The sequence below is a fragment of the Phoca vitulina genome, unplaced genomic scaffold (genome assembly GCF_004348235.1).
Source record: "Phoca vitulina isolate PV1807 unplaced genomic scaffold, GSC_HSeal_1.0 scaffold22, whole genome shotgun sequence".
Taxonomy (NCBI): domain Eukaryota; kingdom Metazoa; phylum Chordata; class Mammalia; order Carnivora; family Phocidae; genus Phoca; species Phoca vitulina.
Window position 1 is genome coordinate 167227 of NW_022589725.1, and position 17770 is coordinate 184996.

The window sequence follows — 17770 nt, forward strand, 5'->3', positions numbered from 1 at the left end:
ACACTAACAAGGAGGTTTATTGTTACTATTTTTAAATGAATTAATGTGTTTTAAATTTCTCTGTTTTCTGACATGGTAGCTATCGCTAGATAAAACCGACATAAATAAATCTATTTGGGGTCCTCAGGAATCATTAAGAATCTAAAGGGACTTAGGTACCAGAACGTTGTTAAGTGACACTGGCCTTGGGCCCTTCAGGTTTGCAGAGCACCCCGCGGTGAAGTCATGCCCCGTGTGGATTAAGTAGATCCAGATTCAAACTGATGTCACGAAATCAAATAGAAAGACAATAATGTAACAATTCTCCCTGCTTCTCCACTCAAAGATGATGTACCCCATGTAATGGGCAACGAGAATGCTCTTCCCTCAGTGGGACCTGATCCCCACAGGCCCCCCAGAACCTGGGTATTCGGAGATTCAGTCATTCCCTCATTCACACCACAAATGTCTGTTGAGGCCTCCCTGCTTCCCAAGTTCTGTTCTAGATACAGGGACACAGGCAGGAACAAGGAGTACAGAAAGCTCTGACCTCAAGGAGCTGATGTTCTCGTGGGGCAGGCAGGTGATAAAACCCAAAAGACAAATAAATTAGTCAGATGGTGAGAAATACCGTGCAGAAACAGTGAGAAGAGAGAGCACCAGGGTAGGGAGAGTTCATTTGAACAGGATGGTTGGGAATGTAACCCAGTAAGGTAGTATTCAAGCAAATGCCTGGAAAAGGTGAGGAAGTGATCCATGCCGGGGTCTGAGGAAGATGGTCCTGCAGAGGGAACAGCAAGAGCAAAGGCCCTGAGGCAGAAATGAGCTTCAAGCCTTGGGAAGACGGGAAGAGGCCACTGCGGCTGGAGCAGAATGGACCGAGGCAAAGTGAGGGAGACGAGGTCAGGGAGGGGGTAGGCCAAGGACTCTGGGTTTTACTTGGGGTCTGATGTAGAGCCATCACAGGGTTTTGAGCAGAACTGTGGCTTTATCAGATCTGTGGTTTAGCAGATTGTTTCTGGCTACTGTAGCGCAAGACCAAGGAGGAGGTTCCAGCAAGGCCCCCGTAGGAAGGTGGTGGCTGGGACGCAGCCGGTCACAGGGACATGTGGGAAGCGCTCAGTCCTGAGTCCCTTCTGAAGGTAGAGCCACCATGACAGACCGTCAGTGGGTGTGAGTGGGCACAGAGGAGCTGAAGACCCCCCCGGGTGTGTGGCCTGAGTAACTGGCATTGACCGGAATGTTGGGAGAGAAGCAGGTTGAGGGGACCGAGCAAGGGTCCAGTTCGAAACGCCTGCTTGGCACCAAATGAATTGACCTGAGGGAAAACAGGAAGTTTGTGACCGTGCAAACAATACCTAAAGATGACAAAACGTGGGAAAGAGGCCCACGGACAACTGGAATTTAGAAGATGTCACAAAGAGCAAAGACCCCTTTTTGCTTTCCCAAACTCCTGGCATGTGAAATGGAGTGGTTTCTTCCAGGAAAGATGGACTTTCCAGAAGGTTCTACTTCATTTTTCACTGACCTTTCCGAATCGCCCTGGGAAGCGTTGTTTATTGTCATTGGCTCAGCTCCGCAGCCAGGCTGTCATTGCTCACAGATGAGTGTCGTGCCCAGCTGATCCCTCTGTGCCATATCAGCAGCCTTCCCCAGGCTCATCACTGGAGTCTCGGAGGGGCCTTGTGACTTGCCAAGGCAGCATCACAGCTGGTTTCTAGCGCCCGTTTTCATTTCTCCGGAGAACTGCATTTTCATCCCCCACCCCCACCCCCACCCCGCCCCAAAAAAGGAAGCAGGTTATATTTTGAGAACTCTCACAGCTCCTTTTTTTGGAGTGCTTACTCTGGGCCAGACATGATCTCATTTGTTGCTGTTCCCATTTTATAGATGAAGTCACCGAGGCTTAGGGAGGGGTGCTCACTTACCCAAGGAGACAGGGCTCAAACCTGGCCCTCTGAGCCCGGAAACCAAGCCTCACCGCACCCCCTCTGCATCACTGGGGTTCTCAGCCTAGGCACTACTTGCCACTGTGGAGTCGGGTCCTGCTCTGCGGTGGGGGCCGCCCTGGGCCCTGGAGGCTGATTAGCACATCCCTGGCCTCCACCCACTAGAGGCCCCAGCACCCTCTCCGCTAGTTGGGACAACCAGAAATGCCTCCAGACATGGCTCCCAATGTCCCCTGGGGAGCACTCACCCCCGTTGGCCCGACGCACGTTGGGTGTGCTCTGCGCACAGGCTCTGGGGTGACCTCTCGGCCACCTCCGCTGACACCCAGCATTCTCGTCTGCAGACACTGTAATAGAAATCCCTTTTAATAAAACATTTAGCTGGGGCATCTCCAGTTCTCCTACCCTCCCAGGGGTGGGGAGAGCTTAAAACACCAGCGAGGGGCAGCTTTGCACCGTGCGGCCTGTGTGTCTCACCCAAAACCATCAATCCGGTCACCCTGTCAGAGCTATGACTGTGCGCCCGCCGCGGGCCACGTCCTGGGCAGGCACCATGGCGCCCAGGAAAGGCCCCTGTGTGGGGAAATGATGACAAACAAGAGAGCAAACACATCCGCAGGTGATTTCCGAGGGTGCTGAGGGCCACAGAGAAGATAGACAGCCTGGTACAGGGGGACCGGGGCCTTGAAATAGGGCGACTCCTCTGAGGAGGTGCCGTCTGATCTGAGACATCACGGTAAGAAGGAGTCAGTCCACGTGAGCAGGGAGAAGGCCCATGTGTGAGGCAGAGGGAAGAGCAGATGCGATATGCCCTGAGGTGGCAGTGAGTTTGGTGTGTTTTAAGGAAGAAGAGGCCTGGAGTGGCTAGAAGAGAGTGAGCAGAGGGGCGAGGGGTGGGAGACATGGGCGGAGGTAGCAAGACAGGTGGACAGGTCACTGAAGGGGGATGGCAAGAATGGTCTTGGCAGGAGGGGAAGAATGAAGGGGGGGAATCGGAGGGGGAGACGAACCATGAGAGACGATGGACTCTGAAAAACAAACTGAGGGCTCTAGAGGGGAGGGGGGTGGGAGGATGGGTTAGCCTGGTGATGGGTATTAAAGAGGGCACGTTCTGCAAGGAGCACTGGGTGTTATGCACAAACAATGAATCATGGAACACTACATCTAAAACTAATGATGTAATGTATGGTGATTAACATAACAATAAAAAATTAAAAAAATAAAAAGAATGGTCTTGGATTCAGAAGGATCCTCCCGGCCATTTGGGGGTGACTGGGTTCTGGGAAGGCTTAAGGGGAGTCAGCAAGATCAGAGGGAGGCCATTTCCACTGTGAGCAAGGAAATGAGGATGAAGAAGCAGGACACATTTCTATCACTTTTGAGACTTTATCACCCTGATGGTCTTGCCTCTTTTATTTGGATTCCCAAACACTGGATCTGTGGATTCAGGATGCAGCTTTTTTTTTTTTTTTTTACAATTTTTTTAAAGATTTATTTGAGAGAGAGAGAGAGTGAGAGAATGAGCATAAGTGAGGGGAGGAGCAGAGGGAGAGAATCTTCAAGCAGACTCCCCATGAGCACAGAGCCCGACGCAGGGTCAACCTCATGACCCATGAGATCATGACCTGAGCCAAAACCAAGAGTTGGACACTTGACTGACTGAACCACCGAGGTGCCCCCAGGTTGCAGCTTTTGAGCACCTGTCTCCTCAGGGGGTCTTACAAAACTCCAGCCCTTTTTCTGCCTTTGAGTCTCCTAGCTCAAGATTTAAAGTCCCAGGGTAGACTCTAATTGGCCCAGCTCAGCCATACACCCACCCCGTAGGTGGGAAAGGGCACCTTGATTGACAGTTGGGACCTTTGTATTTGGGAGGAACCAGGGGTGCAGTGGCTGTGGTTTCCCAGGGGTTACCTGAAAGAAAGTGTGTGTGTGTGTGTGTGTGTGTGTGTGTGTGTGTGTTCATGCATGCGTGGATATATTGGTTCCAAAATATAGAGGAAACTGCCAAATCAAAATGAATAAATATTTAGTGAACGATTTCTATTTGAATGTAATTACTGAAATGTAGCATGATTCAACCAGTCAACTCTGGGATATGTCGACTCTGAGTTGTTTATCCATTATCGCTAATGTAAGATGTGGGTGGAGATGGTGTGGGATAATTGTGTGTTGAGAGACGCCAGTGTCCTTAAAGCAGCCCTGCTGATAGTTCCATCCAGATGGCCCATGATGGGAGGGAGAAAGCTGCCCACTGGCACTGGGTGCTGTGAGCCCCACTAGTTGCCACTTGCTAGGCACTTAGGACATGCCAGGTCCTATCCACAGGTTCCTTACCCATGTCGGTTCTTTCCCTCCAAATGACAGTAGGGCACTGTCTGCCCACCAAGGCACAGAGGGGTGAAGTCACTTGCCGTTCCGCGATCAGGAGGTGACGGACCAGGAGAGTCTACCTGCAGAGACGTGCTCTTGACTGTTCTCCCATATCACCTCCTGTGTTACCCAGAGAAGTAACTCATGGCTGCCCTGATGTTCAGGACAACATGGTCCCCCATCCCCGCCGGACCCGCTCTCCAGCACGGAGAGATGGCCCCAGGATTCCTGTTAGTTTCCAGTTGCGGAAACCCTGCAACTCCCCCGGACCCAAGATGCTGCCTCGGTCTGCCCTCCTCTGCCGGGTTTATCCAGCCACTGCAAGACCCAGCCTTTACAGACCACAAATGTGATTAGTATGAGGCAATTTCAGTTAGATTCAGGGCTGGGAGAGATAACAGAAGGGCCTGGTTCTCCCATCAGACTCAGAATGGCTCCCCAGCAGCACTTAACTCAGACAAATGGAGAAGGCAGCTAGGAGGGGGACAGGCGCACAGAGCTTTCTACCACGGAGCTGCCTGCACGAGCCCGCAGGACCAGAAGGGAGGGTTTCAGAAGGACTTGGGGGTTAACAGTCCCCTCAAAGTTGGTGGTGGGGAGGGTGGGTTTTGACATCCATCTCAGTGGGGACTCTATTAAATAAGGTATCAGTAGAACAAGCAGTGACTAGGAAGGGGGACCCGCTAGCCATAAAGAACCAACACTTAGCGGGCATATGTCATGTGTCGGGTCTAAGCAGAACAGGCATACCCCACAGATATCGCCGGTTCAGTTCCAGACTGCGGCCACAAAGCAAATATCACAATAAAGCGAGTCAAATGAATTTTTTTTTTATTCCCAGTGCATATAAAAGTTATGTTTACATAATACTGTGGTCCATTAAGTGTGCAATAGCATTATGTCTTAAAAAAGCAATGCACATACCTTAATTTAAAATACTTTATTGCTAAAAAATGCTAACCATCATCTGAGCCTCCAGCGCGTCATAATCACCGATCACAGATCACCGTAATAAATATAATAATAATGAAAAAGTTTGAAATATGGCAAGAATCACCAAACCATGACATAGAGACACAAAGTGAGCAAAATGCTGTGGGAAAAAGAGCACTGGTAGGCTTGCTGGACACCGGGTTCCACAAGCCTTCAGTTCGTAAACCATGCCGTGTCTGTGAAGCTCAGGAAAGTGAAAGGGCGATAAGACGGGGTGTGCACATGTATGTATTTTAGTTCTCACAGCAGCGCACCAGGTAGACATTGTCATCATCCCCATATTTTAAGCGGAGAAACTGAGGCATCAGGAGATTAAACTAGTTGCCCAAGGACACACAGCGTTCAGTGTGGCGACCCCTCTCCGAGAGCCCCTTTAATGTGGAGTGTTTTTGCCAGTCACCTCCTCTGGGACGTCTTCATCCTTTCTGTCATGATCACGTTTCCTCATTTATACCCGCGATTACGCCGTCGGGCTGTGAATCAAGAGCTTCCCACACTGCGTTATCTTCTCCAACTCCTTCTATCTGCCCCTCGCCTTTCCACGCCAGCTAGCTTTTCATTTCTTGGTCGCACTTTCATTTCTTTTGGCCAGTTCTCCCCTTCCACAGTCCGCTTTTGTAACATGTCTTGTAGACTTATCGTCAGGGGACAAGGAGGCTCCCTAACCACACGCTTTGTTGTCTGTGCCTGAACTGAGTCACAGATGCATGGGAACCGGTCACCAGTAGGCTGTGCAAGCAGCGACCTGCTGGGCCACTGATCCTGCTGTGCGTCTGTTATTTACACAGTGATTGGTGGACTGGGGGGCCAGTAGCACAGTTTGTACTTAGTGCAAAATTACACTTCACGTACCATGCGAGCTAAACTGGAACCATTCAACTCAACTGTGGAAACTGACGGGTGCGTATCAGGACCATGCAAAGCAAAGCTGGCCTGTGATTGGCTGCTCTGTTCTTGTCATTGCTGTGCCAGCATTGGGTCATTCCTTTGCACTGTGGGGCAACCTCGCTGCTGTGACCCACTTCAGAGTCCACTTCTGCATAACTGGCCCCACTTCCTCCAGGTTAAACCCAGCCCTGCTTCAAATCCCTAAGGGATCCCTAACCCCACACAAGGAATTTTCCTCGTAATGCCAAGGGTTGGAAAAGTCTTTCTACAAGGGGCCAGATGGTAAACATTTTGGACTTACAGCCATGTGGTCTCTGTTGCAACCTCTCAACTCTGCCATTGTAGTGTGTGTGCAGCCATAATGGTGTATAAACAAATGGGTGTGGCTTCATTCCAATGAAAGTATTCACAAAAACAGGTGGCATCCCAGATTTGGTTTGCCAAACCCCGCTCTCCACTAAGCATCTCATCTTCTTTTCCTTGGGTCTTTTAATTGCAAGTGAAAGAGCTCAACTCAAACCGAATTAAGCAAATAACAACAACCAAAAGTGGAGTGATTGGATTTATTGGTTGATGTTTTCAGCCTTGGCACTACTGACATTTGGAGGTGGATAATTCTTTGTCCTGGGGGGCTGTCCTGTGCATTATAGCATGTTTACTAGCATCCCTGGCCTTTATCCACTAGATGCCACTAGTACCTCTCCACTCAGCTGTGACAACAAAAAAAAGGCCCCGATGCCCAATGTCCCCTGATTCGGAACCACTAATATAACTGAAAATGCTAAAAAGCATTAAAGTTGGCTCCAGGTAAGAGTAGACCCAGGGACTCAAACTAGTTTCTCTCCTTCTCTATTCATCTCTCTCTCCTTCCTCCCTCCCTCCCTCCCCACCCCCTTCATGCTGCTCTCCTCTATGCTACTTCGTGTTCAAATAGACTCTCCCCTCTTGGTGACGAGATGGCTGCCAGCAGCTTCCGGTTTATATCCCATCAGCTTTGAGCCCCTTGGAAGAACTTCTCTTTTCCAGTAGCTCCCTAAAAATCCCAGGGCTCGCACTCATTGGCCCATCTTGGGTCACATGCTCGTCCCTGAACCAATGGCAGTAGCCAGGGGAAAGCAGTGCTCTGATTGGTCGAGCTGAGATTATGCTTGCAGCTCAGGAGTCGGAAGGTCAGCCCATGTGTACTTAAGGAAGGAAGTGGTGGTACCCACAGGACCACAGGCAGAACCAAGCGGGCTAAACACAAGTCTCCACTGCCAGGTGGAAGTCTCCACCCCGTGCCTGGCACACGGGAGGCGGTGAGAGCTCCATCCTTTCGACTGATGCCAGCCTGCTCCCCAGGGGCAGCATCAGCCAGCACGTTGTCAGTGGCCTTTCCTGGCCTGGCATTTAATTCCTCCTAATCTGCCTGCCAAGTTGTTCCCCCCCTGCACCAGCCCTCAGGTTGCAGCTCTAGCTTTTGTGGTGTCCCAGCTGCAAAAGCTCGGTGACTCCGGGCTCCAGCCACAACACGGCTGTATCTGTAATCTTGATTTTACTTCCAGCTCGTTCTCCTGGCTGTGTGTCCCAGCCCTGGAGCCCTGGGGCCCATGCTAATTTGCAGCGCCCACCTCAACTGGTGCCAGAATAACCATTTTAAAAACTGCCTTGGGGAAATCTAATCAAATGAGAGCAAAATCTAATTTGGCACTAAAAGCCTTTGACTAAAGCCCTGTTTTCTGGGATCTTGGGGAGCCTGAATAATCAGCTCTTTCGGGATTTTTTAATGGTTGGGGGTTGGAGAGAGGAGAGAGATGTCAAAGGGGGATTCCAGCAGAGGAAATCGCTATAGACACGTTGACGCCCGTGGCATTGGGTGATAATGGGCAGGGGTGGGCTTCCCAAGGCGCCTCACTTCTCACCCCCAAGAAAGAGTTATCCCACCGGCTGCGCCAAGACTGAAACTTTTTAGCATTCCGAGTTGCACATTCATCAGGAAGACCTTGGTCCTGATCTTCAGGGACAAACCATAGGCTCACAATCCAGATTTGGGGGACCTGGGAGAGAACCCAGTTTTCCTAGCAGGGAATGCAGAGTGCCTTTTACCCTGGGCTTTCATTCGTTCGCCCTTCTGTAAACTGAGGGATGTTCTGTGCTTCTGAAATTACTTGTGGTCTTGGGTTCCTTTCAGAATGTGTCCCAGTTCCAGGAAAATGCAAAATCTGATGCATAATATTTCAGGGGATGTGCAGACCCTTTTAAGTTTCCCTGCCATGCCTCCTGTTGCTTCTTCTCATGATCTCGTCCCTCTACCCTGTAAGGTCATCTTCTCCCTCCCTCATTGGCCTCCCTGTGGTCCTCAAATGCCCCCAAGCTTGTTCCCACCTCAGGACCTTTGCACTTGCTATTGCCTCTGTCTGGAGCATTTTCCCTTGTACTCCTGTTCTCCCTGACTCATTCTCATCGCTCCTCAGCAGCCTTCCCTGACCTCTCAACACAGTGGTGCCTCCAGGGGTCCAACTCTGGCCACCTTGTTGCAACACCATCCTTTATTTCCTTCATCACTGGTTTTACCAACAACACCACCCTTATTTGTCACTGTCCCCCACTAGAAATCTGCCCCATGAGGGCAGGGACCCTGGTGGCCTCATTCACTGCTGTGCCGCCATTGCCTGGGACAGCTCCTGGCATACCACTGGGGTTTAATAAATAGTTGTTGATATATGAATCCATACGTGCCCAAGGCAGTGTTACCCCAAATAGAGCAGATTCATTGTGCTGCTATCCTGATGTTTACCGTGGATGGGCACACTGATTTATCATTTCCTTAATATTTCCCCCCAATTGTTTTACTCATCTGGCTCTATGTTTGTTTTTGTAAATAAAGTTTTATTGGAACAGAGCTACGCCTACTTGTTTATGTATTGTCTGTGACTGTTTTCTACAACTATTGAGTAGCTGCAATAGAGACCATCTGGCCCACAAAGCCTACGATATTTACTATCTGGGCCTTCACAGGAAATGTTTGCTGACCCCTGCTGTTTGTCATCCTTCCCCAAGGAGGAGGAACAGGAGAGAGTGGAGGGAGGCCAGAAGTGTTACCAGAGTAGAGCTCCTTACACGTAGAAAGACACATCAAACGTGAGGAATAAGGTCATTGAGGTTTAGTAGATCTTATTTCCTGGACTGGACTTGATCTCTAGGGGCCTTTCCAGCCCTCCCTATGCGGTTTTTTGTGGAAGAGAGGGACGTGCAGGTGGCAGGGTTTCTCACCTACAGACTATTGACATTTTACACAGGATGATGATTCTCTGCTGTGGGCCATCTTGAGCACTGTGGGATGTTGAGCAGCATCCCTGGCCCCCACCCCCTGGTTGCCGGCAGCATGTCCCTCCCCAACTGTGACAAAACCAGAAATGTCTGCAGATATTGCCAAGTGTCCCCGGAGGGGCGAAACCACCCCCGGCTGAGCCCCGCTGCTTTCAGGGGACGGATGCAGCAGTGTTTGAACCTGCCGTGTTCCCGAGAGAGGGGAAGCAGGCCTTCCGCTGGCCCCGTGCTGGGCGCCACTGCGCCTTACTCCAGCCCACATCTCAGTCCTCCCGCCCTCACACCCAGCCAGGCACCCACCACCTAAATATTGACGTTCCCTGAGACTCAGAGCCAGTTTCCCCGCCCCTCGCCCCCAGAATGCCAGGGTTCTTTCTTTTTTTTTTTAGATTTTATTTATTTATTTGAGAGAGAGAATGAGATAGAGAGAGCATGAGAGGGGGGAGGGTCAGAGGGAGAAGCAGACTCCCTGCTGAGCAGGGAGCCCGATGCGGGACTCGATCCCGAGACTCCAGGATCACGACCTGAGCCGAAGGCAGTCGCCCAACCAACTGAGCCACCCAGGCGCCCTGCCAGGGTTCTTTCTGGCTGGGCTTTGCCCTCCTGCGCAAAGGGGGCCCCCACCCTGGGCCTTACCCCAAAGCTGCTTGGGACCCTCCCTTCCTCTTTTCACCTCCTCCAGTTGCCCAGATCCTTCCAGGAGGTGTTTCCTCACCTTCCCACTTCCCGCATGCCAGGGGAGGACTGGAGGCACGTGCCATGGGCATTCGGGAATGGCTGCTTGGGGCCTAAAGGGGCTTCCCACTCCCAGGCGGGGCCAGCCACCTGCCAGGCCTCCAGGAAAACCCCCATGGAGGGCTCCAGCTCCATCCCCGCTCTCCCTGCCCAGGCCTCTCTTCTCTGGGAGCAACAGGCCCAAGGCAGCTCTCCATGCTTTCTCGAAGGTTCCAGGTAGAGGGACCTGTCTCATCCTCTGCTGGCATCAGCGCCTAGCCCCAGTGCACTCCTCCCTTTACGGATGTTCACCTCCGCTGTCTGTCTCTTCTCATCTCGGGCTCTGAACTGGCGCCCACTGAACACTCCCAGTTTGCCAGGCACGGCGCTGAGCACTCTGCTGGTGAAATCTCTTTCACTCCCTTCAACAATCTGGAACTCACCCATTCCCGAGCTCTCGGCACCAGCTCCCGCGTGTCTCAGAGCCCCCGTGTCCTCATCCGAAGGAGAGCTGGCACAGGGCCTCTGTCTCTGGAAAAACCCTCAGATTTTTCCATTTCTTCAAAATGGCTTTGTAGGCTGTAATTATTAAAAATCATACTTGCTCCTTGAGAAGAAAAAAGAACAAGAGAGTACCATAAAGATCTTATGTGTTACCTCTTCATCCGCAGAGAGTTTGGGGGTACGTCCCCTTCGCGAGGAATCCGGGTGATTTTCTTTACGTAAGGCCTGTCGCCAGTGTGAAAGGCAAATGTGGAGACGGGCACGGCTCCTGAATGTCCAGCCCAGTGGGGTTTCAGCAACGGAAGCAGCCAGGTTCCAGCGGGAGATAGAACGAGCCCGTCCCCCAAGCAGTACGCCCCACGCCCAGCGAGAACCCCTGCTTTGTTCTCCAACACCATAGATCTGTTTTGCCTCTTTTTGAACATCATATAAATGAGATCGTACAGCATTCTTTCATCTCTGGTTTATCTCTCAACGTGATTAGGTGGTTGAGCTGCATCTGTTACTGAACGTGGCACTGGTTCGTTCTGTCTTGTTCCGGAGTGGTATTCATTCCACTATACAGATCCAGCAATGTCTTCAACCATGCTTTTGTTGATGGGCATCTGACTTGTTTCTAGTTCTTGGCTCTCATGAACAGTGCTACCCTGAGCCGTGTCCTGCACATGACTTGGGGAATGAATGAATGCCTTCCTGCTGAGTCAATACCCAGGATTTGAATCACTGGGTCAGGAGGTACGAGGGAGTTCAAGGTTAGCAGAGCCTGCCCGTCAGGGTCGCACAGGAGGTGGGCTAGTCTGCACTTCCCCTGGCAGGTGTGCCAAGGGCTGTTACTCCACATCCCCAACAACAATTGGTATCATTCATGGTCTGATATTAGCCGTTCTGGTCACCGTGCAGTAGACAGAATTCAAGGGGTCCATAGCTGGAATGGGAAAGAATCGCATTCTTATTTTTACGAACCTACACCATCACTTAACATTGGCTTCCATTAGGAAGGAAGGCCATGAAACATAGCACAAGAGAATCTGTAATTTTATCATTGGTAGGAATCACTGATATGATAATATTCCATGGCAGTGGTGACAGAGATCACAAAATAAAATATTTTCACTTATCACTACTTTGAAACCATTATTTGCAAGGTAATATCTTTTGTAAGAGGACATGCTACTATGTGGCAAATTCTTTTAATATTTAGATAACTATATTTCAAAATAACTTATTTTCTCTGTAATCCTATATATTTTATCTTATGCACATAAAAACATTTGAGGAGGAGGCTCAGCGCTGTTTTCACGCCTTGGGGACACAGTGGTCTCGGTGGTCGGGGGACAGAGGAGACTTCTGCTCTCTGCTTTCTCACGTGGCCTCCTGATCCTTCTCCCCTTCCAGCTTTCTTCGGGAAGTATCTTAATGAATACAATGGCTCCTATGTGCCGCCTGGCTGGAAGGAGTGGGTCGGCCTCCTTAAAAATTCCCGTTTTTATAACTACACGCTCTGTCGGAACGGGGTGAAGGAGAAGCACGGCTTTGACTACTCCAAGGTAAGTCCTGCCTGTCCCTGGCCAGGGGACAGTTAGGAGCGCGACACGGGAGCTTAACTACCTGGCTTACTGACGGTGACGCTTACTTAAATGAGTGACCTCAAGTAGCCTACGTGCACCTCTGCTTCTCCCTGTGTTCATCTCTTAAATAATAGTCTGTGTCTGCGAGTATTGGTCACAGGATGCTGGAGCAGAGTATTCTTAGAGGAAGTGTGCGTACAGACAGTCCAGTCCAGTTCAGTGAATGTTCACCAACCCAACAGGCACATGTCACCAGCACATGGTAGGTCAAGAAGCAGACTATCACCACCAGACCCCAAAGCCCCCTCACGTAACTCCTCCCACCAGCCGCCCTCCCACAGGGATGGCCACAGCTCAGCCTTGCAGCGTGACACCCTCAGTCTGCATCCAGCTCCTTTGGCTTCACACCACACTGAGACCCATCCATGCTGTCACGGGGCGGGGGGGGCGTAGATCCTTCACTCTCGTTGTGTGGTGTTCCGCTGTATGAGTGTACCTCAGTGTATGTGTTTGTTCCCATGTCGTAGTTTTTCTAGTCCTACTAATTTGTCTGATATGAGACAGAGTGCACAGATCTGACGTGGAAAGCTCGGGGAATTCTCACGTATGGGTGGGCCACCCCGGTCAAGATATAAGGCATTTCTAGCCCCCAGAAGGCTCCCTTGTACACCTTTCCAGTCAAAACTTCCACCCCTGCGGTAACCTCGATTCCAACTTCCATCACCACAGATTAGTTTTGCCTGTTCTAGAACCTCACGTCAATGGAATCATGTTGTATGGGCTCTTTTGGGTCGGGACTTTTTTCACTTAGCCTAACGGCTGCGACAGTCCTCCATGTGCCTGCACATCATCAGCCGCGTGGTCCCCTCGTGCTGCGTAGCGATGTTGTGTAGACTGCAGGTGTGAATCCGCTCAACCCCTGATGGACATTTTGGCTGTCTCCAGTGGGGGCCTGTTATGAATGAGGCTGCTGTGAACATCCTTACACATGGCTTTGGGTAGACATAGGTACTCCTTTCTTTCGGTTACACACCTGCGAGGAGAACCCCTGGGACACAGGATAGGTTCCGTGGTTGAACCAGTTGACAGCCCCAGCCAGGAATGTTATAAGGGTTCAGGTTCCTCCACATTCCTCATCAACACTGGTACTGTCTTTTTTAGTATTCTCTTGTACCGGGGAATAGTGGTATTTCATTGTGGTGTTATCAGAAAGGTTTTTGAGGACCAGGTAAGTTAATACCCATAGAGCATCAGAAGAGCCCCTTCTATACAGTAATACTCAATACGTAGTAGTTCAGATCAGGACAACAAACTTTCTCTGTAGAGGGCCATATACTAAATATGTTACAGTTACAAGCCGTACGGTCTCTGTTGCAACTACTTAAGTCGCCATTGTCGTGTAAAAGCCGCCATAGGTGATGTGTACACAAATAAGCACGGCTCGTTCCAATAAAACTTTATTTATAAAAACAGGCAGTGGGCCTGGTTTGGCCCGCAGGCTATAGTGTGCTGATTCTTGGCTTAAATGAGGAGGGAGAGGGGGAAGGAGGGAGGAGGAGGAGGAGGAGGATGGGAGACCAACAGTGATGTCTCATCTAAACTTTCCATTAAAAAAAATCTGGAGACTAGCAAATACCCTGTCCCAACTAAATCTTCAAAGCCAGCTCTTGCATCCCCCTGCAGCTTTCTTGATCCATTCTTCAACCCCCCCCCCACCCGCCGCAACGTTCTTCCCTTCTCTCTCCCTTCCCCACTGTCACTGCCACCAGCCCTCAGCCTGGCTGACTGTCACAAACAGGGCTTTCTGGGTTAGTGTTGATGATTCCTCAGGGCTCCCCTCCCTAGTTCATCTCTCTCTGAATCACTACACAAGGTCCCCCGCAGGCAGAAGTCACCAGGGGACAGGAAGTCACACACACAGGATAGCAAGCTGGGAGAGGGGGGGACAGTAGAGAGTGGTGGGGACTATGGAGAATGTATCTAAGAGGGGGCAGCCAACTCAGATCAGGCCTGTCAGTCCCATGTAGAAATGTGGGCCCAAGATGGCCAGGTTTTCTGATATTTCAGCAGAAGCTACAAATTTATGTGTTTTTCCCTGTGAAATCTCCTGATTTTTAAATATTGGCGGCTAATTCAGACTTTTCTAACATCCTGCGTGAATCAAGTTTGCCTGAGGGCCAGACCTGACCCATGGATGCGCGGCCTTCACAACGCACTGTGCTGTTCTTCTGCCCACTGCCCTCCAGGGACTGTGCAGTCAGTTTCTCCCTTGGAGGCAGAGGACTGGGGTTCGGAGCCCCATCTCAACACATGATGTGCCGTTGGTTATGCTCCCTACTCCTAAGGGGCTCATTTCCCAAATCTGGAAAATGGGCACACCCCTGCATACATAATAATGTACACACACACCAGCCCCATCTCCTATTTCAGCATCCCCAGTATGAGCCAGTTCAACCAGACCAGCCTTGTTGGTTATTACAACCATCTCCAAATCTTTACGAGTGCTCTCCCGCCCTGAACTTATCCAAGTCTTATCCATCTTCTCTTCCATGAATCCTTCCCCGGGTGCCCTAGACTACAGGATTTATCCTTTCTTGAATCAGAGTGGCGTCTCTCAATTGCTTGGGAACAGAAACTCAGCTCAAAGTGGCTCAACTGAAAAGGAAACATATCAGCCGATTTAGCTGGTCCAGCAGTAAGGGCATCAGACACAGCTGGATCCAGGGGCTCAAACAAAATCGTTAGGTGGTGGTTTCTCCTCTAAGCTGTTTTCTTCTCTTCAGTGCCATTTACAGTCCCTCTCCCTCCCTCCCTGTCCTCCCCATCTTTCCCCTTCCCTTCCTCTCCCTCCAGCCTCTCACCTTCCTGCCCAGCTGCAAGTGAGGCAGTCTCCTTCCCAGGATTCCCAGCAAGTCTCATTGCATCTCACTGGCTCTGGATCCGTCACATGTCTGCCCCTGAACCAATCAGTGTGGCCAGGGAGGGAGGCAGTGTTTCAAGGGGCTGTAGTCACATGCTCCACTCCTGAACCAGAGATAGGGACAATGGGAGCCCCGCCCTGGAGCCAGACCCTGGACCATCAGCTGAGAATAGAGCCCATATGAAAATGGAGAGTTTCCACAGAAGAAAGCTGAGCAGATGCTCAATGGCCTAAAAACACCCTATCCCACTCCCCTTCGGGGAACACCGGCACATTTGGGGATCCCTCCTACCTTTGATAGGGGATCACCACTGATGTGTCCCCTCACTGAGTCTGATCAGTTTAGGCCCCAGTGGCAGAAACCACATGTGACATCACCTGGGCAGCACTGTGCCCCTCGCTCTGTCTCACTCTGCACAGAGCAGGCCTCCATTCCCTCCCAGGTGAATTAATTCCAAAGTCCTGGTGGGGGGATTTCTAAGCTAGAAACACAAATTGTAGTGTCTTGGGGCTAAACACACTGCTTCTCTCCTCCCAGACTCAACATGGGAAGATCCTCCAAAACCTAGAGAAATCCACTCTGTCCTCGTTAAAATTCCTCACCATGTCCATGCCTGGTCTCAGAGCGGCCCTGTAATCAAGTTATCCAGGGACACTCAGAGTCCCTTTGGGGCTGAGGACGGGACACACAGTGGCTGTTCTTTCACCCTGTCTCCTGCCACAGACACAGCTCCCCTGTGAATGAGAGCAGCCCCGTGGGAGGATTCCTGGGCCCCCTGTTAGTGGAGGCCTGGGAACAGGGGGATGGGGGCCCCTTTGGAGTCAGAGCTGGCGCAGGTCCAGGGTTGAGACCTGAGGCGGGCAGCGGGCAGTGGGGGCCAGAGTGAGCCGGGCGTTTCCATGGGGGCAGAGCCGGGGAGCCTGTGCTCCAGCAGCCTGAGGGGTGAGATGCCTCTACCAGGATTCATTGCTGGCCTCGGTGGCTTCAGCAGGAGGCCCAGCTGGGGAAGAAGTTACGGTCCTTCCCTAGTTCCTTCAAAAGGCCCTTTGAGGACTCTGTCCTGAGTCACTATTCCCAAGGCCAGATGCCCTGGAAAGGGTCCTGATGGCAAAGTGGACAGAGAGGCAGCAATGGCAGGAGAGGAACGATAAAGCACGCGCGCTGATGGCCAGGGAGGGTTGGGGAAGGTGAGACTGGCGGCGGCGGGAGGGGGCTAGGAATGACAGGGTCAGGTCGCAGAAGAGGCCTCCAGGTGGGGAGTAGACGAGGCCCAGGTGCTGGGAAGGCCCTGAGGGGTGGCGGTCTCTGTAAACTTGAATGGGACCCTTTGATCCTGCATTTGTCCTGCTGTGTTCTGGAGAAGCCTCTTTCATTGGCAGGAGGGGAACTGGCTCGGCTGTTGCTTGCAGCTTTGTTTGTTACTGAAAGAAATCAATGAAGGCCACCAATGCAGGAAGTGATTAAATGACCACAAAGGAACCCTACCCTGGAGGATTCTAGAAAAAGACAAGGGGGGCCTGTGTGATGGCTTTACATCAAAAGGGCTTTGGACATAGGGCTGAAGGCAAGAGCAGGCTGCAGAGAGAGCTCCTCCAGGCCCCTGCTCAGATGTCACCTTCCTAGACCACCGTGTGTCAAGGGCACCCCCCCCAACTCACCTCCCCCCCCAGCTGATCACCACTGATGCACCACACCTGTGTGGAGCACTGGTTCACTTTATGTCGGTCTCCTCGCTTTAGAATACAAGGCCCTTGAAGGCAGGCGTGTGGGTTCGTTGTATTCACTGCTGTGTTTGTTGAATGATTAAATGAATATGCACAGTATGATCTGATCAATGTAAAAAAAAGATGCATAAAGCAATACTATAACACATGTAACAACACATCTGAAAAAGTACTTCCTGGTGAGGGGCAAGAGGGGCCAAGATCAGAAGCAGGGGTGAGGAGTGATGAAAGGGAACCAGATTTGTTTGTACTGTTTTCATCTTCACGTAGAAAGCACAGGCGTGTGATTCTTGAGGAATAATGAGTAGCGCTCACTTAGACGTAACATGCAGCAGATCTGTTGAAATCATTCTACATGATACAGAATTAACCCATGCATTTCTTACCATAGCCTACACCGTATATGCTGTTACTCTTCAAAACCGGCACATAAGGAAACTGAGGCATAGAGAGGCTAAGGAACGAGGCCACACAGCTAGTTAAGTGGTAAAGCTTAGGATTCAAACCCAGGCCATCTGGCTTCCAAATCCATTCTCTGAACTAGGGCCCGTGGGCCAAGTCCTGCCCGCCGAGTGTTTCTGTCTAACCTTTGAGCTTAGAGTGGTTTTTACAGTCTTAACTTGTTGAAAAAAATCAAAAGAGCAGCTTCCATGACAAGTGAAAATGACATGAAATTTACAATTTAGCAGGCCTCTAGTTCTCCTGGAGCCCAGACGTGCCCATTCATCTACACAGTGGCTGTTCGTGCTCCAGTGACAGTGAGCAGTAGCTGCAGCTGCGACATCTGGCCTGCTAAGCCTTGCACATTTCCTAGCTGACCCTTTACAGAAACGGTTTGTTGATGCTTAGTG

The 17770-nt window shown here is 51.0% G+C and overlaps 1 protein-coding gene across 1 annotated transcript in view; it reads left to right on the forward strand.

Annotated features, from left to right (window-relative positions):
• The window catches only part of SULF2 (sulfatase 2), a 112075-nt gene that overhangs the window by 62866 nt on the left and 31439 nt on the right, over positions 1-17770 (forward strand). Inside the window, 1 exon segment of the mRNA XM_032419870.1 lies at positions 12102-12253. Coding sequence (XP_032275761.1) covers positions 12102-12253 — 152 coding nt within the window.